At 45.4% G+C, this 25,574-nt stretch overlaps 3 protein-coding genes across 8 annotated transcripts in view; 1 reads left to right on the top strand and 2 right to left on the bottom strand.

The window, feature by feature from the left end:
• Positions 1 to 1,926: 1,926 nt before the first annotated feature.
• On the top strand, positions 1,927 to 8,832 carry pcolcea (procollagen C-endopeptidase enhancer a). The gene is made up of 9 exons (XM_077019427.1): positions 1,927 to 2,089; positions 3,548 to 3,656; positions 4,847 to 5,105; positions 5,503 to 5,627; positions 5,850 to 5,986; positions 7,337 to 7,668; positions 7,885 to 7,971; positions 8,058 to 8,228; positions 8,353 to 8,832. The coding sequence occupies exons 1-9, from the start codon at positions 2,001 to 2,003 to the stop codon at positions 8,481 to 8,483; spliced, it is 1,440 nt and encodes a 479-aa protein (XP_076875542.1). The 5' UTR covers positions 1,927 to 2,000; the 3' UTR covers positions 8,484 to 8,832.
• Positions 8,833 to 12,707: 3,875 nt separating this feature from the next.
• tmem88a (transmembrane protein 88 a) lies at positions 12,708 to 16,039 on the bottom strand. The gene is made up of 3 exons (XM_077019429.1): positions 15,689 to 16,039; positions 14,226 to 14,613; positions 12,708 to 13,324 (listed from the first exon to the last, which is right to left on the bottom strand). The coding sequence occupies exons 2-3, from the start codon at positions 14,595 to 14,597 to the stop codon at positions 13,043 to 13,045; spliced, it is 654 nt and encodes a 217-aa protein (XP_076875544.1). The 5' UTR covers positions 14,598 to 14,613; positions 15,689 to 16,039; the 3' UTR covers positions 12,708 to 13,042.
• A 1,343-nt stretch (positions 16,040 to 17,382) lies between these two features.
• The window catches only part of kdm6bb (lysine (K)-specific demethylase 6B, b), a 28,258-nt gene continuing 20,066 nt past the window's right edge, over positions 17,383 to 25,574 (bottom strand). For 3 of the 6 annotated variants that reach the window (XM_077019423.1, XM_077019422.1, XM_077019424.1), the window contains exons 15-21: positions 25,022 to 25,170; positions 24,785 to 24,899; positions 23,588 to 23,778; positions 23,254 to 23,395; positions 22,765 to 22,891; positions 21,139 to 21,309; positions 17,383 to 19,346 (exon numbers count right to left, since the gene is read on the bottom strand). In XM_077019423.1, the coding sequence (XP_076875538.1) occupies positions 19,323 to 19,346; positions 21,139 to 21,309; positions 22,765 to 22,891; positions 23,254 to 23,395; positions 23,588 to 23,778; positions 24,785 to 24,899; positions 25,022 to 25,170 (919 nt within the window). In that variant the 3' untranslated portion in view covers positions 17,383 to 19,322. Of the gene's footprint in view, positions 19,347 to 21,138; positions 21,310 to 22,764; positions 23,069 to 23,253; positions 23,779 to 24,784; positions 24,900 to 25,021; positions 25,171 to 25,574 lie in introns of those variants that run through there. The other 3 variants (XM_077019425.1, XR_013133638.1, XM_077019426.1) reach the window with 3 other exon arrangements.

Below are 25,574 nucleotides of genomic sequence, written 5' to 3'. Positions count from 1 at the left end.
AGGTCCCCCCCCCGGAAGGAGGCCAAACTGTTCTCTATAAGAAAAACTACTTTTGAGTTCTGTGCTGTACTTGTGATTGACTATATGTACACACACACTAGAGAGAACTAAGACAATTGTGATTCACACAGTTCAGTGTGTCTTTATTGCTGGAGGAATGTTCCTGAATCTATAATTTAATACATCAGTGCAGACAGCAGAGCAACGTGGAAATGCATGAATTTCGCCAACATTCCACTGACAAATAAATAACACACAGACCTTTGTGAGTACAGCGTGCACAAACTCAGTGACACTAGAGTGAGAGTTGTGTATTAGTGACTGATCATTAATAAAAGGCCCTTATTAAGATTCTTAATAAAACCGTAACAACACCAGATCAGACTATTTGGCTTAACCCAAATCGGACCTGATTCATTCATCTGTATCACTTAATAATGAATATTTTTAAAATAATGAAGCATCATCTACACGTAGAAGAACATTTTATTAAACTCAGAAATACCACATCAACAAAAATCCAGATAAACATTCATTTTTATAACAATGACGTGAAGTAATAAACTGTCATGATACAAGTCTAAAATAAAAAATCAAATGCAAAACCCAATAGACCGCGTGAAGAGCAGCTGAAACGTGTCTGTAAACTGCGTCTGGAACGTTTTCTCCTTTCTTTTGTTGCATAATTACTTATCTGTCCACTGAAACGTTTCTCATCTGTATTTGGCCTCGCCTAGACCATGAACCCAACTCTTCTCGCAGTAAATTTCCAGTAACTTTCACTCCTCTCCTTCCAGAGATGTCCTCCCTCCCTCCCTCCCTCCCTCCCTCCCTCCCTCCCTCCCTCCCTCCCTCTCTCCTTTCCTCTCTCCCAACAGACCCTTCCTCACTCTCTCATCTGCAGTCAAATCTCGGTTTTAACGGACTGTTTATGAATCTCTACTCAGGCCCACATACACTGGCCTGCAGCCACGTGTTGTTAACCTATCACGACCACGCCCCCACCCAGCAGGCCACGCCCCCACCCTGCCCCGCCCCCAGCAGTGAGCCCACGTCTGCACATTCCTGCATGCCTCATTGTCCTGATGACTATCATCAGTGGTTCGGCCACGGAGCTTCCAAAGGTCCTGCAGAACAGGAGCATCGAAGCCCCCAACACCACTCATCACCCTCCCCATTCCACACATGGCCTGGCTACGTCTGACATGGACAGGGGACATTAACCTAAAGTTGATATGAACCCGAGGAACCCAACAAACTGACAGGAGTGCAGCTACATCTGAGTATCTTAGAAAGCATCTCACAAAGAGGCTAAAAGGGTTCTGCTCAATCTGCAGGTCATCAACATCAGAAGTTGTGTTAATGATGGAGGACAGTAAACTTGCCTTCTGAAGCCAGGACTAGTAACCACGTCACAAACAGCTTCAAAGCCCCAAGCGCTTCCCTACAGCACACAGGCCACGCCCACCTTGGCCTGCAAACGTGAAACATGACACACAAAAAACAACACATAAGCTGCAGGGAGGATTTAACACACACACACACACACACACACACACACACACACACACACACACACACACACACACACACACACACACACACACAAGCTGCAGGGAGGATTTAACCTACTTCCCTTTTGCAAGACCCAAAATCTTTCCAATCATACACAAGACCTGACCTAGTGTATGAGATCACACACACACACACACACACACACACACACACACACACACTAATGTTTTGATACTTTGTTCTATTGTTTTCTTTCTTCCCCAGTATTGCTCTCACAGGAATGTGCAGTGCTAGCTTTGGGTGAACACCAGCACAGACCCCACATGGCATCTGGCACTAGTTAGCCACAAGCCCCTCCCCCTCCTCCCCCCCTGTCATCAGACACACACTCCCTCATCCAGCATCGCCCCCACGCTCCCCTCCTCCTCCTCTCCTCCCCTCTCACGCTGCTCCTGCAGGTCCTCCACTACTGGGACACGGGCAACATGGAACACCGGAGCTGTGCGTCCTGGCTGCCCTTCATCCTGCTCCTCTTCTTCAGATGGACACTCGCTCAAACAACTAACTACACCAGGTCTGGGCTCGGCGCCTGTGTGTGTGTGTGTGTGTGTGTCTGCATACAGTAACACACTTGTGTGAGCTTCAGTGTTTGCATAGTGCAGTTTACACTTCCAAGTATGAGTTTTTAGTGCTTGTTATTGTCTTTATGTCCTTGTTTTATGGAGATGTGTAAGTTGGCGATGTTCTATGTTCTCTTGTGCTTTATTTTTGTCTCGCCGTGACTAGTCTACAGTAAACATGCTCATTCATTTACTGTCATCTCATTAAACGAGTACTAGATATATGGATAGAACTGTGTAAATGCTGCTGCTGCTGCTGTGTGTGTGTGTGTGTGTGTGTGTGTGTGTGTGTGTGTGTGTGTGTGTGTGTGTGTGTGTGTGTGTGTGTGTGTGTGTGTGTGTGTGTGTTTGTATGTGTGGTCAATTCCAGACCTTTGGTCTGCCTTACTGGGGGAACAGAGGGAGTGTTTTCTGAGATCCTGAACTAAATTGCGTAATCACATTGGCAGATGAGCTCTTGGGCAAGCGCTTTGGAAAAGTTCTTCGAGTGTTTAGGTTGGATGGCTCAGACTTCACGTATTGCATATTGCACAATTTGTCCTACTTGATATTTCGTAAACTCTTAAAAAAGCAATTTGGAGTTTGATTGTTTATTCCTCTGAGTATAACCACGAGGCTGGTGGGATGCTCCTTCATTCAGTCTCCAGCGAGCCCGTCTTCCTGCTGTGTGTGGGAGTCTTTTGGCCCATGACTGTATTTTTGTCCGTGACGGTTTGCTGACACAAGAGTGTATGGTCTTCTTTTCAGTGTCACTGGGTTTAAAGTCACTCGTGTGCCAAGAGTGGAGAGATAGAGTCTGGAATTACTACAGAAATGTAAACCTCTCTAAAATATATATAAGACTATAGGAATAATGAAGGGCTAATGGGACTGTGCCATGGGGTGAGTGTTCAGAGTCTCTGTGGGCCACTGGCTGAAGTTTCTAAAATGTTCCTTTAGGTTTCCCTGTGTGCTAACTGTAATGTGTTAAAGGTTGGACTCACTCACAGTATGAAACAAAAGGCCAGTATTGCAAGTTTCACTGTGGGGGTGAGAGTAAAAGACAAGGACCAGAGACAGACTATTGGGACAGAGACAGACTTTTGAGAGAGAGAGACAGATTATTATGAGTATCGAGACAGAGAAACTTGTCTGATGTTGTGCCTCCATCCTGTGTGTCAGCACCCTTTCCCCCATCCTCTACGAGCTCCCTCCCCAGCAGACATCAGCGACTGCTATTACCGCATATTTCTGATGACTCATTCGGGACACAAGTCATACGCTGGGCGGTAAATGTGCGTGCTTGTGTATCACCTTAGTTTGTGGCTCCCTTCAGGGCTTTCTCCTGCTTCTGGAGAAGAAGGCATGCAGATTACGCCCCTGTCCTTTAGATTACCCCCCTGTCCTTTAGCATGTCTGTCCTCTGTCCACAGGCCTGTGTTTGATTGTGGTGGGAATCTGGAAGGAGACTCGGGCTTCGTGGGCAGTGAAGGTTTTCCTGCCTTCTACAAACCCGACAGCAAATGTTCCTGGCGCATCACCGTGAGCACATCCACCCCCCACATATCCCCCCCAACATACCCCCCCAACATACCCCCCCCAACATACCCCCACCAACATAGCCCCACCAACATAGCCCCACCAATATAGCCCCCCAACATACCCCCAACAACATACCCTCCCAACATACCCCTACCAACATAGCCCCCCAACATACCCACCAACATCCACCACCAACATACCCCCCAACACCCACCACCAACATACCCCACCAACATACCCCCACCAACATACCCCCACCAACATAACCCCACCAACATACCCCCACCAACATAACCCCACCAACATACCCCCACCAACATAGCCCTACCAACATACCCCCACCAACATACCCCCCAACATCCACCACCAACATCCATCACCAACATACCCCCAACAACATAGCCCTACCAACATACCCCCACCAACATAGCCTCCCAACATCCACCACCAACATACCCCCCAACATCCACCACCAACATACCCCCAACATACCCCCACCAACATACCCCACTAACATAGCCCCACCAACATACCCCACCAACATAGCCCCCCAACATACCCCACCAACATACGGCCCAACATACCCCCACCAACATACCACCCAACATACCCCCACCAACATACCCCACTAACATAGCCCCCCAACATACCCCACCAACATACCGCCCAACATACCCCCACCAACATACCACCCAACATACCCCCACCAACATACCCCACCAACATACCACCCAACATACCCCCACCAACATAGCCCCCCAACATACCCCACCAACATACCGCCCAACATACCCCCACCAACATACCACCCAACATACCCCCACCAACATACCCCACTAACATAGCCCCACCAACATACCCCACCAACATAGCCCCCCAACATACCCCACCAACATACGGCCCAACATACCCCCACCAACATACCCCCACCAACATCCACCAACATACCCCCACCAACATCCACCAACATACCCCCACCAACATACCCCCACCAACATCCACCAACATACCCCCACCAACACACCCCCCCAACCTCGCTGTTTGAAGCAGTCATAGAATATTTGTGTTTATAAACTGCATACTGAGTCATTTCTGTTGGAGACCGAATCAGTTTGAAGCGCATCTTTCTTGGTCATTCTCTCTCTCTCTCTCTCTCTCTCTCTCTCTCTCTCTCTCTCTCTCTCTCTAAGGTCCCAGAAGGAAACGTCATCATGCTCTCCTTCAGGATCTTTGACCTGGAGGCAGACCCACTCTGCCGATACGACTATGTGGATGTGTACAATGGTCACTCCAACCTGGCGCAGAAGCTGGGCCGGTTCTGTGGGACCTTCAGGCCCGGTGCTCTGATCTCCACCTCCAACACCATGATGCTGGAGATGGTATCAGACTCTGGCACAGGGGGCAGGGGCTTCCTGGCCTACTTTAATGGAGCTAAACCACATGTGGATGGTAAGACTTCTGTCTCTGAGGACTTCTAGCTCTTAGCGTAACACAGAAACAATATGAAATTTAAATCCTATGGCATATTATAAATATATTTTTAATATTTCACCATAATTTTTTTCTTCGTAAGCCTAATAATTCTACTGTTTTCAAGCAAAGGTTCGGTCCATCCTTCCAGTACCATTATCAAGTTCTTTTGTGTTACTTGGCTGAGGCGGGTTTGGTGCTGGAACTGAATTAAATCTAACTGGAGCTTCTTGTAGACTGGACTGGAAACTCCATTATGGAGTACAGACACTTTTTATGATACCATTATGAAACCAGACAATTTACAGAAACTCAGTGATGTCCTGAAAACTGCAGCAGGTACCCGAGGATGATCCGTGTTGACATTCTCTTTCAGAGCATCAGTTCTGTGGTGGAAAAATGACAAAGTCACAAGGCACCATCAAAACTCCTAATTGGCCAGAAAAAAACTACCCTGCAGGGATTAGCTGCTCATGGCTGATCACCGTGGAAGCAGACATGGTCAGGACCACCAGAGAACCAACAAACAAAACTCTGAAACATAAAACACTGCAAAATATCAGAAATTATGAACACACTGACTGACAGCAACACTTTATTTACATACAAGGACTTTAAGCAGTTGTGTTGTTGTGTTGAAGTCAGTTCAAACCAGCCTTGATCTAGACTGCAGGGGAACTGATGTGAAGATAATAACAGTGATCATGTTTACTGGTGTTCCAGGTGATTGAAGTGAAGTTTGGTAAATTTGATGTGGAGCCAGACATGTACTGTCGGTTTGACTATGTGGCGTTCTTCAACGGAGGAGAGAAGGACAACTCACGACGTATTGGAAAATACTGTGGTGATGTGGCACCTGAGTGAGCACCGCCACCAAACACTCGCCTGTCTTACACTCGCATGTCTTACACTCGCCGGCCTTACACTCGCATGTCTTACACTCGCATGTCTTACACTCGCCGGCCTTACACTCGTCTGTCTTACACTCGCCTGTCTTACACTCGCCTGTCTTACACTCGCCTGCCTTACACTCGCCTGTCTTACACTCGCCTGCCTTACACTCGCCTGCCTTACACTCGCCTGCATTAGACTCACCTGCTATACCTTCACCTGACATACCATCAGAACAGATATTAGATCTGTTAGAATGGAACAGATATTCACTATATGTCTATATAAATAAGTCATTTTCAGGATCTTGCCTTAGGTGCTCATACACTGCATTTTTTAATATTTAACCTGCTCGATTACACAGATCTTATAAAAGACTTTAAAGGTGCATTAGTCCAGATTCAAGAAACACTCTGGGGATGAAGCAGGTAGACACAACAACACTGGAACGTTCTTCCCTCTGTACATTCTAGTTCTGTACACAAACACAATGTACTTACCAACCGGAGTAAAACATTATTTTTTTGCATCACCAAAATTGTCACGACGTCGCTTTCGAGCGATGAGGCTGTTTATTATACTTTATCATTTAACAAGTGAGCCCATGAGGTAAGGTCAGACTGCCATGTTTGAGGGCCTGTTGGTATTATCTAGTACTTCACCCTGTGTAATGAGCCCCCACAAGTCACTAGTCTACTTGTTATCTAGCCAACACTGTTATCTCCAAAATAGTTCCACACAATTTACCAGCACTGCTTACAGTTCAGAGAAGGTGGTTCACCCACACCATTTACTCAGCTCTCTAATCGATAAAATGTCGCTGGCTAACATTACCTGCACAGGTGGAATGGCGCCAATTCTGGAAAATACCTTTTTGTGTTTTTCTTGTGGATTATTTGGCAGCAGAGCGTGTTTGTTATATAGCTTTTTCTTTGCCCACAGTACAAGTAATTGGCTTGTAATGAGGCATTGAGAAATGTAGCATCAAGTGACTGACAGGTTATTGTAAACAATAAACAAGATTCCGTCCGTTTTTCAAATACGTTTTCTCAGGCGTCTAATTCACGCTCTGGCGCCACTGCTGCGATTTGTTTGTACGGTTTATTTGAACAGTAAGAAGCTGAGGGAAATGGACTATCGCACCCTCAAGCAGCTTGACCCGAGAGTTTAAAGAGCAGGAAAAACCTTTAAAACAATGCAGATCACGAGATGAGCTGCTGTTGGGTTACTTTGATATTTGGGTAGGTATGTTGGAATGTCTTGTAGATTTTTTCTGCCCATCTCATTCTCATCTCTGTCGTTGTCGTGTCCACCTGCAGGACTATAGTCACCTCTGGCAATGCGCTCCTGGTGCAGTTTGTGTCTGACCTCAGCGTGACGTCTGACGGCTTCATGGCCACGTACTCCAGTATACCACGAGGCTCGCGCACCCCTACTGCAGGAGGCTCTGACCAATCAGGAGCCCGTGTGAACTCTGAACCCACAGGCCCACGTGGTCCTAAAGTCCCCATGAAACCTCTCACCACAGAAGCTCCATCTACAATCATCACGACCACCACTCCACCCAGGCGTGTGCCAGCAAAACCTGTCCGACCAGTAAGACCTCCAGTCAGTAAACCAGAACCTGGTCAACCCAGACCAGCCCCTCCAGGTCAGAAGATCTAAATGATTATTTAGAAACTTCAATGCAAATTATTTTTTTGCTGTAATATAAAAAGTATTTTATAGAAACTACTGTACAGAATATGTTTGAAATATGATTATTTTTGCAAAACATGCCTTTTGAAATTGTTGAAATTATTTGTAACAGTAGTGTGAACTTTTATTGTTATGACTTTCTGCTGTGTGCCTGTTTTTGTTATGAAAGTCTCAGGGCCAGAGACAAACCCTCACTGCAGAGCAACATGCAAGAGAGATGGAACCATTAAAACCAGCTTCTGTACTAGCGAGTTTGGTGAGTCCAAGCCCAGAAACGTCCTCCACAGTCCCCAGGCAGAGACAGCGGAATAAGACTCTCTTCCTCTCTCCTCTCTGTGACAGTGATCACGGGCAAAGTGACGATGTTGTCTCCTGGTCCCCAGGGGAGTCTGCACGCATCTGTTTCCATTATAAAGGCTTACAAGGCTGGTAGTCTGACCATCACACAAGCTGGAGAGACCATGTCAGTCAGACTGGTGCTGCCGTGCAAAAGATGTCCACTGCTGCGCAGAGGTACTGACACACACACACACACACACACACACACACACACACACACACACACACGTCTCATAGTCCAGTTTTGTTGGACCTTTTTCCTCCTTCACCTTCACTCTTGCGTAACACTCTTTTTCAGGTCAGAACTTCATTCTGATGGGTCAGGTTGATGAGGAGGGACGTGCCACTCTGCCTCCCGGGAGCTTCACGGCTCCGTACAAAGCTCCACACCACAAAATCCTCACCAACCTCACCAAGCAGCCCTGCTGATGGCTATCCCGGGCCACAAGCACCTCAGCCGGACCCGAACAAGGCTCCGGACCTAATCACACAGGGTAATAACAAAGGACTCTGTGGCCAGGCTCTATAAATGACTTGCATTATTCCTTCCATTCTTTTGTATTTCCAGGTAATATCTCTCTAACCGCGTGTTTGAGAGAAACTGACTGCAATTTCATTTAAATCTCGAGCAGCCCCGTATACCGAATTACAAATTATTACATGGCAACATATAAAGGATCTACATTTAACTTTATTCATTTCATACACAAAACGTTGTGGAACAATATATTTGTAATTTATGATGGTCATCGAATAAAGTTTTTTATTCTACTATGCAGTTACCGACTCAAGACCTGTCACAAGGAACAATACCGCCACCGCGTTGCTGGTTTTTAAAGTACACCCTACGCTGCCCTATCCTGGGAATAACCGACTCACGAGTGTTTGTTCGGCGTGATATGGAAACAGCAATAACCGAGCACAATAACGCGGCTGGTAAAAAATTAACAGGCCTGCATTTTGAATCTCAGCCAGGAACACTCCGTACCTACCTCGGTAATGATTTACAGGTACATAAAGGATAAATGTTAATTCTCAATCTGAAGTCTGGCCACTAAGCTATTTATAGGCTTAAACGGCTAAAATGATTATCTTGCCTATAACATCAATATTTGACTCTGAGTTCCATATAACATATATGTACATATAACAACGGCACATTACGGAGTTGCAGAAGGATGTCTGAAATCTTCTAAAATTCATAAAACACCGAAGCCGAAACAGAGCTGACGATGCATCACTTAAAAATATGTGTTTATACTCACATTTGATGTGAACACCAGTACCAGACTGGTACTGGTTACCAGTATTACACAGTGTGAGCTGCTTTCTGAACAGGTTCAAGTGTCATTCAAGAACAAGTTCAAGAACATATCTGAGCTAAACTATTTAACAGTCGTAGGGACGTTTCTTAAGTAGATACGACGATCAGATAGTTATGATCAGAGTGGCCGTCACTACGTAGCCGTTAAACGACATTTATTTTTAATTACAACATTAATTCATTACAGCAACATTAGGCGTATTAATTTCCCGTTTATAGAGAGCATAATTGTCCCGTGTTGAGTCAGGTCACCAGCTGTATAAATAAACTGTAGAAGCTCGAACAAATAAATAGAAACGAAGAACCTCAACAAAAATAATCCTGAAATAAAAAACTTTTAACAAAATCACTTTAATATTAGATAGACTACAGGCTACCTACTGTGATAATGCTGTGTAGCCTATTATTTACTGAATCAATCATTAATCATATGGCTGGCCGTCTCACTGTCGCCTTGGCAACTACAGCTTTAAACACTCTGGATGCAGTTATGAATGTTTATGAACACGAACAGCAGTGGTGGGAGAACTGGAGATATGAACTGGGACCTGCTGCTCATAACTGGAGACACGAACTGGGACCCGCTGCTCATAACGGGAGATACGAACTGGGACCCGCTGCTCATAACTGGAGATACGAACTGGGACCTGGTGCTCAACTGCTTTTCTAAGTCGCACTTTCTATCACCTAAGAGACAGTGAGAAGGTAGACGAAGGGGCGTTTTAGTCCGACTGACAGTCATATACATGCTGGCAGAGAGAGCTGTGTGTCTCTGATGGGTTGCTATAGTGACTCATGTACCTCCGAGGTATCGGGATGCCACACTCTAGTCAAACACACACACTGCTATGCACTTTCGGCCAGACATAAACACCAGTGCTTTTTCCTGAATAAAATCATTTTCCCTCCGTGTCCGCACCACATGTAGGCAGTAGGTCATTCCCTCTCAGTTAGGTGAGCTGCTGTGAAATACCCCGGGGCAGGAACAACTGCTCTGAAGAATCTCACCCACACTGCAATTCTATTCACCTCTCTCGTCTCCTACTGTACTGACATGCAGACCAAGGCTTTATGGGAAATGAGCTCAGCAGGTGGCGTCAATGATGTTCCCGTCCATCTGATGCCGATAGGTGACTCGGGCCTTCTGGAAGAAGTAGACCTGCCGGGCCCCGCCCACCTCCCCGGCACCGCCCACCTCCCCGCTGTCCGCCCACGAGAGAGGGGGAGGCAACGGCGTCTGCTCCACAGATGGACCTGAGGCATTAAAAAATATATAAAATAGCCACAAGCTACACAGAAACCCACAAATCAACAGCTGTTTAAAGTTAAACATCTTTGCGTATGCTGCATCTGCAGGAGGAACAGTCCTTCTCACCTGTGGGTTGTGCTGGGATCCTCCGCCAGTCTTTATGGCGTTTGTACCAAGAGAAACACGGAATGCTCTTCCTCCCCATGGGTGCAGGTGGAGGGGCGGGGCCTGCAGCGAGGGGGCGGGGCCTACAGCTAGGGTGACGTGTGTTCTAGAACAGCGTTACCCCGTCGTTGAGTTCCGGAAGCGCACAGGTAGTTGTCTTGGCCATCGGATCACAACACTTGCAAGAAAAGCAAAAATAAATGTTGGGCCAATTGCATTAGGCTCATTTACCAGGTTACATAATCTTGACAAACATTAAAAGGAAATGTTTGTCAGGAAAAAAAACACCTTTAGATGGAAAACGTTGGAGGAGATTGAGGTAATTCAGATTTGACCGAAGGTCTTCTGTTGGCCTTCGTTACTTCAACTGGCTTTTACATGAATGAGTTGCACAGACAGTCTTTGCGTCATCTCTGCGTCTGTATGTTTGAATCTTGTGTCGGCGCAATTTGTGAGTGATTGTAATTCTGCTACCATCCGGTGGGTGGCGTGTCCTCTTAGAGTCCTGACACATTTCAGGCGTTTGTTCTTATGGTCCCATAAGGAGTTTTACACCGAGGTACGTGAATCTAGATCTCTGAATAGCAACGTTAGGTCTATTTAAATTAAAATAAACAAGCAGACCATGCATGTAGTCATATCTCGGAAATATTTAAAATAATCTACCGTATTAATAACAAACCATATAAAACCAGAAGAAATATTTATGAAACATCTAGTGGCTATTTTTACGCATGGCTATCATTCTTGCTAAGAAAAACACCTTGTCTTGAAAATACAACGCACTACTGCGCCTCATTCACTAATCTAAACCAACTGCAGGTGTTTCTTTAAGAATGCTCTTGTTTGAAAAGTACGTTACATAAAGCAGCGCTGGACAGAGATAATCCCTGACTGGAACCACAGAAACTAGGGCGACTTGATCGCCTCGCCTGGGGTTTCTGCCAAGGTTTAGTACTTAGAGTGCAAATGGATAAACATGAAGACAATTCGCCATCCTACTTAACGCCACCTATCACGAGTGAACAATGGTCTTCATACCTGTGTCGCTGCTAAGTTACGTGTTAATATTAAACAAAACATTGCATGATAACTAATTACTTATTATGAGGAACAGCTCATAATTTAATTATGCAAAGTGCACATGTCCACCCTGCATGGTGTTAATCTAAGATGACGTGTAACGTAATAATGAATATTTTCATTCTGATAACCGTTTCTAGGAAATACATTTTAAAAAGACTCTTTAACAAAACAACAGTTATCCCTATAGTTAACAGAAACAACACAAAATTAACATACCTGTGAGCAAAAGCGGTGTTTTTGTTTTATGCAAGTTTTGTTACAATGTTATGTTTCGGTTCGTGGCTCCACGAGATTGTTTTCGCGTTCAGGGACGTGTTTATGGTGTCGGTGTGGCGCGCGACGCGTTCCTGCTGGGAGAGTGACGCTGTTACGCGCGTGTCCGTCTGATCACGCGTGCGTGGGTCGGCTTGGCTCGAGCGTGCGTCCAACGGCAGGGGAAATTTCCACAGACTGATCTTAAAGGCAATGGCGGATCTAAATGACCGATCGCCTATATTAACAGAAACCCAACAAAATTACTCTAAACAGAAATCTACGCTATATGCGTTGTTAACATTTGGCCCACGTGTCAATAAAACACAAATTGAAAGATCCCATATTTAAAAAAACCATACTGAAATGTTGTCAAAATTGTTGTTTTGCACCTCAAACATTTTAATCTAACTTCCAAGGCCAGTTTTATTTTTGTTCATCAGGACAAACGGCAGACAGGTACGTGCGGCGTTGCAGAGGAGCGCCGCTCTGGAGACGGTTTTTATATTCACCAGCAGGTGGGGCCTTTCACATATTACTGTCACACTGCGCAGTAGTAAAGCTTTAAAATAATAAATACTTTAAAACTTCAGGTTTATTGAACATTAAATCTAAAAAAGTACAACATACATACTGCATAATATACTGAGATTAAAAATGCACAAATTTGTGAATTGAAAATACATCTGTCATGATGTGTCAGCCATGTCCTCATCACATAAACACATGGTAAAGAAAAAACACACACACACACACACACACACACACACACACACACACACACACACACACACACACACACACACACACACACACACGAGGGCATTTGATTAGCATATTTTCGCCTTAAAATGCATTTACGTGGAGTAGCCTCTTGAGATTCAGTTCTTCCAGCCTAATCTCCTGTCTTCTTCACACCCACACACTGCCCTTCCCCTCCTTCTCCGTCGCCCCCTGCTGGCTGCAGCAACCCCCCAGCCCGCCGTGATGGGAGGCGGGCAGGTTCTTGTAGACGGCACGGCTGTAGGGGATGAAGCACAGGCCCAGCTGCAGGTGGCGGGCCAGTCTGCAGTAGGCCGCCAGAGCCAGCACCAGCAGAGGAACCAGCAGCAGGAAGCCCACCACCAGCAGAGCCACGCAGGCGCTGTCATTCAGCAGGTCAGAGCAGTATATAGAGGTACCATGGGGCTGCACCTGGAGGAGGGGAGGAGAGAGGAGGGATAGTGGGGCTTTTATCAGCACACATCTGGAATTTGGTGACCCTCTATGTTATAAAAGTGGGTGGTGCATAAAGTGTGTGGAGTTTAAAGAAAAAAAGATGGTGTAGAATACTGAAGGCTTTATGGGTGGGGTTTAAAAAGAAGAGGGCAGGGCATACTGAAAGCATTATAGGTAGAGCCTAATTTAGCTCAATTGAGATTGTAAAGAAAATATATTTGGGAGTAGCGTAATAGAACAGAACATGTGATATCATGCATGTGGTGTAAAATATCACTCACTGGTATAAAAGGAGGAAAAACTTTGGTTTTATGCTTATTTTATCAGGACACATTGTTTGCGTTCAAGTCCTAGCAAACGTTGCACTGGACTCATGAATATAGACTCAGACTGCAGATGTTTGCTTACTGAAATTGATAACTTTGGTACCTGTGCGATTTTTCAGCAGAGTTGAAGAGATTTGTTTAGATTGAGTTTTTTAGGAGACCAAAATGAGTTTTAGGTTCATTTGCTTTCATCCAGGTGGTCTGTGTTAAGATCTCTGTTGTCATTTAGTCCTTGTTTTCTTATAATATTTCTTATATAATTTATGTCTGAAGGTGTGTTCCTCACGAATATGAATAAAATCTCAAATGTTATTCTTTAAATATATGACAAGTACAAAGGCTTTTCAAAATGTGATTATTTTGTCCTGTGAGATCTCTATGTGTGGAGTATATGATCTGACATTTGTGAAAGTGTAGAGTAGGTTGGAGATTAAGACCACAATCACAAAAGACACTGAAGACTGAGACCTGCTCTGTAAGACACCAGTGGTGGTTTGTGCTTTGTGGAGTTCTGTAAGACATCTGTTATTCAGGCACATGGCCCATCTTACCGTCGAATGGCACAGGAAGCCGAACACCACCATGACGAGTGCCGGGGTGAGGATGAGGCCGAAGACAGCGCCGGCCAGGCCCGCATTGATGGCCGCGATGAGCAGGTTCTGGGCCGTCACGAGCACAGAGCAGGCCCAGCAGTCCAGGGAACCCCGCAGTTCCAGCGGAGTCTCGGCCACTGTGCTGCCTGCCACAGAGTAGGGCGGCGGCACAACCACCCCAGGCCCCGCCCCTGGCCCCGCCCCCGGCCCTGCTGAAGAGCTGGAGGCGGTGTGATGGAGGCGGGGCTGCGGTGACTCCAGGTCGGCCACGTCGGCGGAGTACTGCTGGGTTATGGTCTTCTCCAGCGTCCCATTGCGAGACAGGCTCATTCTGTCACCACTCCACCTTTCAGGAGTAAGAAACCAGTAAGTATGGAGGCAAAACAGAGACCCAGTGAGGATGGGACACACTGACCTGAACCACCATACATACAATATACTCAGCGCACAATTAAGGACCAGTTTGTACACACACACACACACACACACACACACACAAACCTCTCACACATGTAAAATGTATTTTGCTCAGAAGCCCGTGGCACGAGATCTAGAAGGTAAACAGAGATAACGGAACAGCTGTGAACAGGAGGAAACCGACTCCCTCCGTGCCACAAAACTCCAGGATGACTAAAAACACATAACAATGAGGCAGGAACCGGTCCGAACAGGAAGGTGAGTGTGCTTAGCGGACCGCGTATATCTCTCCGAGCAGGACATCTCCTCCAGCCCAACTTCCTGCAGACTCCAGCGCAAACAAACCCTGCTGACTTCTCCGTTGTGTCACCCCAGTGAAGGCCTTTAAAAAATATCCTCCTTTCTAAGAACAGCCCCCCATTTTAAACTGTATCAGTTTGGCTCTGGGCCCATTGTATTATTTATGTGAGGTTATTGGGCAGATGACATCAGCTTACCGATTACAGTGCTGATATGATGTTTCCCACACTGAATGCACCTCCGGGTAATTCACTTTAATTCTAAGTAATAATCATATTTAGGCTTTTGGGAAAGTCTTAGCCCAACTTTACTCAGAAAAAACAGAGATCTTGTGAACACTTGTAATCAGGATCACTGAAGCAGCTAAAATCACCTGATTTTAGAAGCTAAGCAGCTATTTTCCAGCCTGCTAGAAGAAGACTTTCACCCATCTTTGGTGAAATTGACTGTCCATGGCGAACATGTATGGAACAATCCAGCCAATTACGTGTCTTAAGCACATCACTGCTGTTCAAAACTGAAGTAATATGGATGTCTGTTTTTCATAGCTCAAACAGTTTAACCAATAGTTTACCAAATATCTTTCTGAAGCACCTTTGTGCTATAAATAATTGATCATTCTCAGTGTTGTCATGTGGTTATGCAGTGGGATTCCAGTGTGGACCAATGTGCTGCTGGCTATTCACACCTCTCTCTCTACTTACTTCAGTATGATGTTCCAGAGCTGTGGATCTCCGTGTCCTCTTCAGGTTCACGTCTCTGAAGAGTCAATATGTCCTTGGGTGCCTGATTTTACTCCTTTGGTTGGTGTCCACGTCTCTTCTCGTGTCAAAAAATTCGAATTGCTCAAGTGGGTTTAAAAGAAAGTCCTTCTGTCGTTTTGTTTTCCGGCTGTCCTTCAGTGGTAGCTTGTGGTCCTGCACCCTAATTTCGTGATATTCTCAGGCACTGTTCATATGTCAACAGCTTCTGGTGCTTGAGTTGTGCTACTGCTGGATGAAACCCAAACTGGTCTCTTTCTGATGGAAAACTCTGCCCCTCTCTCTCTCTCTCTCTCTCTCTCTCTCTCTCTCTCTCTCTCTCTCTCTCTCTCTCTCTCTCTCTCTCTCTCTCTCTCTCCTTTCCTGCCCGCTCTTTCCTTCCTTTTACAAAGCTGGATTTGGGCAAGTCAGATCTTTCCTGCCTCCCCCTCCCCCTCCCACTCTCTGGAGTCTGGCTCCTGGTTGGGGTAGGTAGGGCATTTGGGTATGGGCGGTGCGATGATGGAGGTGGAGAGGAGAGGTGGATGTTGTCCCACACAAGGTGCTGCAGCTGCTCCTGCTGCTGGGTGCAGGACAACTCTTTACTGGACTAACTGGGCAGACTGGACACCCAACAGGTCATAGCAGAAAGAAATCAAACGATAAACCTGCATTCAGTCGTGCTCTGTGCCTCATCAAAGACTCGGCAACCATTAAATAAGACAGCTTCCTACATCATAGGGGCCTTTTCCACCTGAAATTTACACAGAGTCAAAAAACAAAAAACAACACAAGATAAAACAAACCAAAATGCTTCCATTGGAACAGATTTTGAACATAATATTCTTCAGACCAAATCTGAAGAAAGGAGTATTTCAATAGCCCTTGATGAAATGACCATGGACACTGATCTGAAGTAGCTTCTACTAACAAATTCTGTGAATACTTCATGCCAGAAAGCTGTCCTAACTGGCTGTGAGTCGTGAACAGGGAGGTAGACCTCTATTCCACGTTTGTTCAGCAGAAATATGACCTGCTGCTCGAATAGATACAGCAGCGGTGTACAGTGGTGTGTCCTCTCACATGAAGACAGTGTTAACTCAGCCTTCCCCAAAGCAGCGGCACAGGACTGGACACATGGAAGAAGAAAAGACACAAACTGGGAGAAAACAAGGTTTTTGGCAAGGTATAAATGAATCCAGAGCACCTGGTTTAAGAAGACAGACATGCCACAAATGACTCCTCACTTCCAGAGTCTGAAGGAAAGTTAATGAGCTGATAAACACTTTTGCTACCAAGATCCTTTGCAGTGTTATTAATAGTAAAGAATGACAGCAATAAGTAAGCTTGAATTAACCGATATAAGAGAAGCACACGGGGGTTGACCTGGAGGTGAGTTGGGAATGACATATTAACGGGGGATATCCTGAGAGACACCATGGAGGAAGAGTGCCTTCCTGTCCTTGGAACCAGGATATCCGTCTGCAAAGGGCGCCAAGGAGTCACACAAAAGTCATGTCTCTCAGGTCACGACCCCTGGCCTGACCCGCCAGGAACAGGCACCGGACATCTCTGTTCCTGCGATACACACGACCAGCCATCTCCAAATAGCTGGCCCGAATCTCATGGGCAAAAAAAAACGAGGAAATGCTATGAAATGTTATCAAATGTTTTTTTTTATTTATTTTTTTTTTTCATAGTTATTATATCAATTATAACACACAAAATCACAAGTGTTTAAGACAGGTCTGGCTCAGGTGGGCTTTCTTCTGCTCTTCTTTCTTTTCATTTACAGTAAAATCATAAATCAAGAGTTGAATAAACCTGACAAAACAAACTCGGAGAGAAGTGGACAAAAATCAACCACAGCTCAATGAAATCTGCAGGTAATAATCATAAAAAGATCATAGAGATCAGGACAGCACTATATGACAGTCGTCATCCACACGTATCACAATATCTGGTATTTCATGTAATGTAAAGTAAAACAAACTCTTTAATCTGTTGGATACAGTACAAAGACATTCATGTCATAAAGGTGTACAGAGTCTGTTCTAAGCACCAAGCTCTGAGATTAATATTATATTCATGTACGTAACTCTCTAGATCATATACACGGAGAGACAGGAGAGAGGAGGGGGCTACAGCACCGGTGAAAATCAGAGGTCCCCCATCCAAACTGCTGCACTGCCCAAACAAACTCACGATTCAGAGAGAAAGAGAGAAGAAAACGTCTGGACTTTTCCTCCTTCAGGAGGAGCACCATGTGTGTTCAATAAATACGCGAGAAGCAGTCGAATAAATAAAACAAATAAAAAAAAGAACACAGATTCAGGAATTTAGGTCTGAGAACTAAACAAAACAAGAGTCGCTGACTAAAAGAGAGTTTTACTGAAAGACGGAGGATAACTGACAGGTATGTTTTCTTCCCGAATAATATGGAAAGATTCAATAAACACTCACAAGGTTTTCTGGACAAATGCAACCAATCAAAGAAGTTGTATAATTAACCCGTATTTTTTTGATAGATTTGTGATGTCTATTAATATTCCGAGGACATTTTTAATGCTGCAAGACAAGTGGAAATCATCAGGAATTGCCTTTTGTCTAAATACAAGTCACAAGGCCAAAATGGTGTCATTCTAGGCTGTTTAAAAATTGTTTTTTGAAAACCTCTGAAAATGTAAAAAAAACAAGAAACAAAACAAAATATAGCACCCAGATAAATATGCAAACAGCATTTACAAAGATTAGAGTTGTATTAAATCTGAGAAAACATAACCATAGCAATAACAGAAATGCCACATAATGCCACTGTCATAATTAGCTTCTTTACTGAACTCATTCTCCTGCTGAGTCCAACAAGCACCATTTGCTCCTCAAAGTCTGAGAACAACTAGATGGTTGAAAATATCCTCTGATTTGCATAACTGTAAACCACAATAGTACCTGAATTAATCCACATGTTCTGCAAGCATGTGTGGTTTTCTTTTTTGAAGAACCACAACAGTTTCCTCTGTGCACAGCTGAGTTGATTGTGAGTTTTTAGTTCACATTATGCAGTTTGAGTCCAGTCTGTCTAATCATCATGCCTAATAACAGTGTTATAACATCATGTCCCATCAGAAGCTGGAGGGGAAGACGACTGAGGTGGAGAAGCATCTGACGATGTTGTTTTGTAAACAGTATTGAGTAAACAGCTTGTTGATTAGGAACGCAGAGAGTTTGCAGTAGTGGTTTTAGTAAAAAAAAAAAAACAAACAAAGAAAATTAAAAATGAAGTAAAAACATGAAATAAATGAAGGTTGGCACGGCTGCAGCTGCTGACTGTGCAGGAGATTTGGTTATGGCTGTGTGACATAACACCCCAGGGTCACTTAGAACATCTCACCCGAGGGTCATTTAGAACATCTCACCCCAGGGCCATTTAGAACATCTCACCCCAGGGTCATTTAGAACATCTCAACCCAGGGTCATTTAGAACATCTCACCCCAGGGTCATTTAGAACATCTCACCCCAGGGCCATTTAGAACATCTCACCCCAGGGCCATTTAGAACATCTCACCCCAGGGTCATTTAGAACATCTCACCCCAGGGTCATTTAGAACATGGCACCGGAGCCTAGAGGGAAGAGAAGAAACATGTAAAGAATCTCACATAATGAGTGTTTGTGTGTGTGTATGTGTTTTTGTGTGGGTGTATGTGTGTGCATTTGTGTGCGTGTGTATGTGTGTATATATGTGCGTTTGTGTGCGAGTGTGTGTGTGTGTGGGTGTTAGAGTCCTGCACGGGCCCGTACCCACCCATATCCGCAGAGTACAGCACCCACCCGCCCGCGAACCCGTGGCTATTTCAAAGTTAAATCCGTACCCGCCCGGACCCGTTAATATTCTACCCGTTACCCACCCGTGCCCGTGAAAAATCACACAAATCGAAAGTATTCCTATAGAGCACTTTATTTTTCAATGCGCCTCTGAAAAAACGTCAGTACAACACAAAATAAAATATAAGGTTGCTGTGCAGGAACAGTATGGCTATTCCTATCTAAAATTAGCAACTGCAAAACGAGAGGGAACAAATGCCAGTATAACAACTAAATAAAATCGCATAGGTTCACAAATCTATCCTAGGTTACTGTGCAGGAACAGTATATCGTCCACAGTCCCAGGTTTGAGCTGCGTTCTGCGCTCTTGGATCACAAATCCTAAACGCCAAGTTCTCTCTCGTCATTTTTCCTTGTTCTAGCACGACCACCCATTTGCTTTGTAACCACCTAGCGAGCTACAATAAATGCCCGGTACTGTGTTATAACCAGTCTCTGCTCATGTTTCCGCTGGAAAAGAACCGAAGTTTGGGTATTACCTCAGAACAGGTGAAGAGTAAAGTTCAGCCCGCTCTGGCCAACGGAGCTACGGTATAAGTAAGCTCCCCTGAGCTTCGCCACCACCATCGGGATGCACTAATCAGGCAAAATGTAACACTATGTTCATTACGTAGCAAATAAAAGCCTACTAAAAATGACCACTTATTTAACTTACCCGCCCGCATACCCACCCGTATTTTAACTTACCCGCCCGTATACCCACCCGTAAAATTTCGGTATGTGTAAAACCCATCCGTTTCAGCATCTATTTGCCCCGACCCGGTGCAGGACTCTAGTGGGTGTACGTGTGCGAGTGTGTGTGTGTGTGAGTGTATGTGTGTGTGGATGTGTGTACGTTTGTGTGCGAGTGTGTGGGTGTATGTGTGCGTTTGTGTGTGTGTACGTTTGTGTGAGTGTGTGTGTGGGTGTATGTGTGTGAGTGTGTGTGTGTGCGCGTGAGTGTGTGTGTGCGAGTGTGTGTGTGTGTGGGTGTATGTGTGTACGTTTGTGTGCGAGTGTGTGTGTGCGCGTGAGTGTGTGTGTGTGGGTGTATGTGTGTATGTTTGTGTGTGCGTGTATATATGTACGTTTGTGTCCCAGTGTGTGTGTATGTGTGTACATTTGTGTGCGAGTGTGTGTGTGTGTGTGGGTGTATGTGTGCGTTTGTGTGTGAGTGTTTGTGTGTGTGTGCATGTGTGTACGTTTGTGTGTGAGTGTGTGTGTGTGTGTGGTTGTATGTGTGTGTGAGTGTGTGTGTGTATGTGTGTGGGTGTACGTTTGTGTGCGTGTGTGTGCGCGTGAGTGTGTGTGTTTGTGCGAGTGTATGTGTGTAGGTTTGTGTGCAAGTGTGTGTGTGCCCGTGAGTGTGTGTGTGTGTGTAAGTGTATGTGTGTGGGTGTGTGTGTGCGAGTGTGTGTGTGTGTATGTATGGGTGTATGTGTGTACGTTTGTGTGCGAGTGTGTGTGTGTATGGGTGTATGTGTGTACGTTTGTGTGCGAGTGTGTGTGCGCGCGTGAGTGTTGTGTGTGGCAGGGGCGGGGCTATCTCACCAGACTGAAGCTATCATAAGCGCTCATGAGCTCGTCTATGCGGTACTGCTCCAACACCACCACTCCTGCCAGGCTGGGGCTCCTTCTCCGCGCACAGTCCTCACAGTGCACCACATACACCTTCCTGCTGCTGTTCTCACTGGTCACGAAGAGGAGGTTAAAGACCTCCACCTACACACACACGCACACACACGCACGCACACACACACGCACGCACGCACGCACACACACACACACACCCACCACACGAACTCACACACACAAACACACACACACACACACACACACACGCGCACACACACACACGCACGCACACACACACACACCCACCACACGAACTCACACACACACACACACACACACGCACACACACACACACGCACGCACACCCACCACACAAACACACACACACACACACACCCACCACACGAACTCACACACACACACACACGCACGCATGCACACACACACACCCACCACACGAACTCACACACAGACACACGCACACACACACGCACGCACGCACACACACACACACACACACACACACACACACACACCACACGAACTCACACACACGCACGCACGCACACACGCACGCACATACACACACCCACACACATACATATACCACATACCCGCTCACACACCCCCCACACACACCCACACACCACACGAACTCACACACACACATACATATACCACACACCCGCTCACACACCCCCCACCACATACACACACCACATACATATACCACACACCCTCTCACACACACACAGACAAACAAACCACATACACACACGCACACACAAAACACACACAGACACACACACGCACACACAGTCACACACACACACACACACACACACACACACACACACACACACACACATACATACACACACACCACACCACACCACGCACATGTCAAATATACAAAGCATACTACACAGCATTTTATATTATTTTGTATTATTTTGGTGGTGTGTGTATGTTTGTGTCGTGTGTGAGTGTGCATCTGTGGTATGTACAATAGAATAGAATATACTTTGTTAATCCCAGAGGAAAATAGGGTGTGTGTTTTTGTGTGCGCGTGTGTAAAACAACGCATTCACAAATATGCATGAATATTTAATGTAGGTGGAGGTTTTTGCCCTTTTAAAAACATAAACCAGTTTATCAATCCTAAAGCATATAGGGCCAGTTTCAAACACACATATCAAGTATCGTTTTATATGAAACAGGAGCAGCAGTGAATTCTCATGCAAGTGGTTTTGAGACTCAGGGTTCATTCACATGTGTGAAACAGGCTGGATGCTCATGATGACAGAGATCTCAGGTTTCCTGAGCACAACTCATCGTTTCAGTGGCCACGCAAGAATTAATCTCAGTTTTGTGATCAGTGAAAATGGACAACCAAGAGAAAATGGACAACCGTTTGCTTTTTTCATTGAACATATTAATAAATAATAAAGAGCCATATTTTGTAAGTTATTATTATTTCAAATAAAACAAATGACAAAAAAATAAACCTATCTACATTGGTTGAGTGCCTCCTTGAAGATAAGAGGTGTGACAAGCTTTTACACCACTAGGGGTCAGTGTGTGACAGACGGTCTGACTCACGTCACACTCGTTACAATAGTAGGCGGGTTCCTCCTTCACTCGGGCTTGGTAGGAGATCTTCTTCCCCGTAGCTACAAGCTGGTCCCTCAGAATCTGGATGTGTTTCATGGACTGCAGGAGACAGTGCCTGAAGGACACACACTACTCAATACTGAGCTCAACTTCAGAGTTAAACTTGTTTTTTTTTTTTTTTTTTTTAGCATTAGCACGTCTGTATAATCCTGAAACTGAAGCTTGCCAACCACACAGCAACTGAAGCTTCACGTAACTGCTTCTCATCCACAGCAAACAGCCTGGATTTGAACTGAAATTGAATTTGAAATTGAATTGAAACAATTACCCCCACACACACACACACACACACACACACACACACACACACCCACACACACACACACACACACACACACACACACACACACACACACACACACACACACACACACACACATACTTACATGAGGACATTTTTTGAAAAGCTGAGCTCACCTAATCATTTTATACGTGTTTGGGTCCGTTATCTTGACTGTGCGGGCAACGTTCCAGGACACATGTATCATGGGAACAATGGACTTCACCTTTTTGACTTCGTTCCACTCAAAACGCTCCAGCGCCAACTGGTACTGGTAGGCTGACACACATCAGTGTGTCAGGACAGAACACACATCAGTCCAAACAGTTAGACCTCTCTCATCTGCATGCTAGATTTTGAACTGAAACAAAGTGGAAATCCAACAAGCAACAAATATGCGCTCTGCATGACCTCTGACCTCTAGTGTCTCTGCATGTCCTCTGACCTCTGGTGTTCAGCACCAGTACTCACAGTTGAGCGGCCCTACGTTCCAGGCGATATTGTTGCACCAGCCCACAGCCTGCACCCAGTGGACAGTGCCAGCGTTGATCCACACCAGGTCTCCGGGCCGCTGGATGAACCGGTACACAGGAATGTTGGCCTGGTACAGATCTTCCAGAACTGGCCACCATGAGCCCGTCAGATAGTCTACTCCATGTCTGCTGGGTGTGAGAAAGGTTTGCCTTTATTTTTACAGTATTTGGCAGATGCCTTGGTCCAAAGAGACAGGAGTCTTTGTAGTCTGCAGTCTCTACTGTAGTCTCTAATGTAGTCTCTGCTACTGTAGTTTCTGCTACTACAGTCTCTGCTGTAGTCTCTGCTGCAGTCTCTAGTCCAGTCTCTGCTGCTGTAGTCTCTGGTCCAGTCTCTGCTGTAGTCTCTGCTGTAGTCTCTGCTGCAGTCACTGGTCTAGTCTCTGGTCCAGTCTCTGCTGTAGTCTCTGCTGCAGTCACTGGTCTAGTCTCTGGTCCAGTCTCTGCTGTAGTGTCTGCTGCTGTAGTCTCTGCTGCTGTAGTCTCTGCTGCAGTCACTGGTCTAGTCTCTGGTCCAGTCTCTGCTGTAGTCTCTGGTTCAGTCTCTGCTGCTGTAGTCTTTGCTGCAGTCACTGGTCTAGTCTCTGGTCCAGTCTCTGCTGTAGTCTCTGCTGCTGTAGTCTCTGCTGCAGTCACTGGTCTAGTCTCTGGTCCAGTCTCTGCTGTAGTCTCTGCTGCTGTAGTCTCTGCTGCTGTAGTCTCTGGTTCAGTCTCTGCTGCTGTAGTCTCTGCTGCAGTCACTGGTCTAGTCTCTGGTCCAGTCTCTGCTGTAGTCTCTACTACTACTGTTTTGTAGTCACCATCAAAAATACCCTCATACATATCCAGAAAAGACACAAGACAGACTGGATAAATTAAACAGGGATCTAGCTTAAATGAACCAGTTAAACAGAGATCTATGTGAAATAACTGGGTTTATAGTTGAAATGAATGTGCGGATTAAATAAAATACAAGCTGAAATGACTGGATTAATATCGGAAATTAATTTAGTTAAAATGACTGGGTTAATAAAATTAATCTAATTGTAATAACTGGATTAATTATACAGATCTAGTTAAATGACCTGGTTAAATAAACATGGATCTGGTTAAATGACCTGGTTAAATAAACAGGGATCTAGATAGAATTACTCACTTTTCACAGAAATCACTAATGGTTTCCCAGTAGTGCTCGTGAACAGCAAACCACTCACAGTCTCCTGGGCCAATGTTGATGTTCACAGAGCAGAAGTTATTGTTCTCTTGATGGCCTAAAGAGAGAAACACCATGTCAAGTTAAATGTGTAAAAGAAGTGTACATATGTAAGTGTGCATGTGTCTGTGTGTGTGTGAGAGAGAGAGAGAGAGAGAGAGAGTGTGTGTGTCTGTAGACCTGGTGTGCGGCTGCCTGGTACTTTCATGTACAGCTGGACGGTGTTCATGCCCAGTATGGTGTGACCCACATGGCTAAGCATGTTGTCACTGGAGGACACGCGCATGAACGCAGGCAACTTCAACAGCTCCTGTAGCTGGGACTTCCACCTGCACACAGTAATACCACACACTCACCAAACACTACATGACAATACCACACAGCTGGGACTTCCACCTGCACACAGTAACACCACACATTCACCAAACACTACATGACAATACCACACAGCTGGGACTTCCACCTGCACACAGTAATACCACACACTCACCAAACACTACATGACAATACCACACAGCTGGGACTTCCACCTGCACACAGTAACACCACACACTCACCAAACACTACATGACAATACCACACAGCTGGGGCTTCCACCTGCACACAGTAACACCATACACTCACCAAACACTACATGACAATACCACACAGCTGGGGCTTCCACCTGCACACAGTAACACCACACACTCACCAAACACTACATGACAATACCACACAGCTGGGACTTCCACCT

Source organism: Brachyhypopomus gauderio, chromosome 10 (assembly GCF_052324685.1).
Source record: "Brachyhypopomus gauderio isolate BG-103 chromosome 10, BGAUD_0.2, whole genome shotgun sequence".
NCBI classification, from domain to species: Eukaryota; Metazoa; Chordata; class Actinopteri; order Gymnotiformes; family Hypopomidae; genus Brachyhypopomus; species Brachyhypopomus gauderio.
This window is presented reverse-complemented; position numbering and strand designations above follow the sequence as displayed.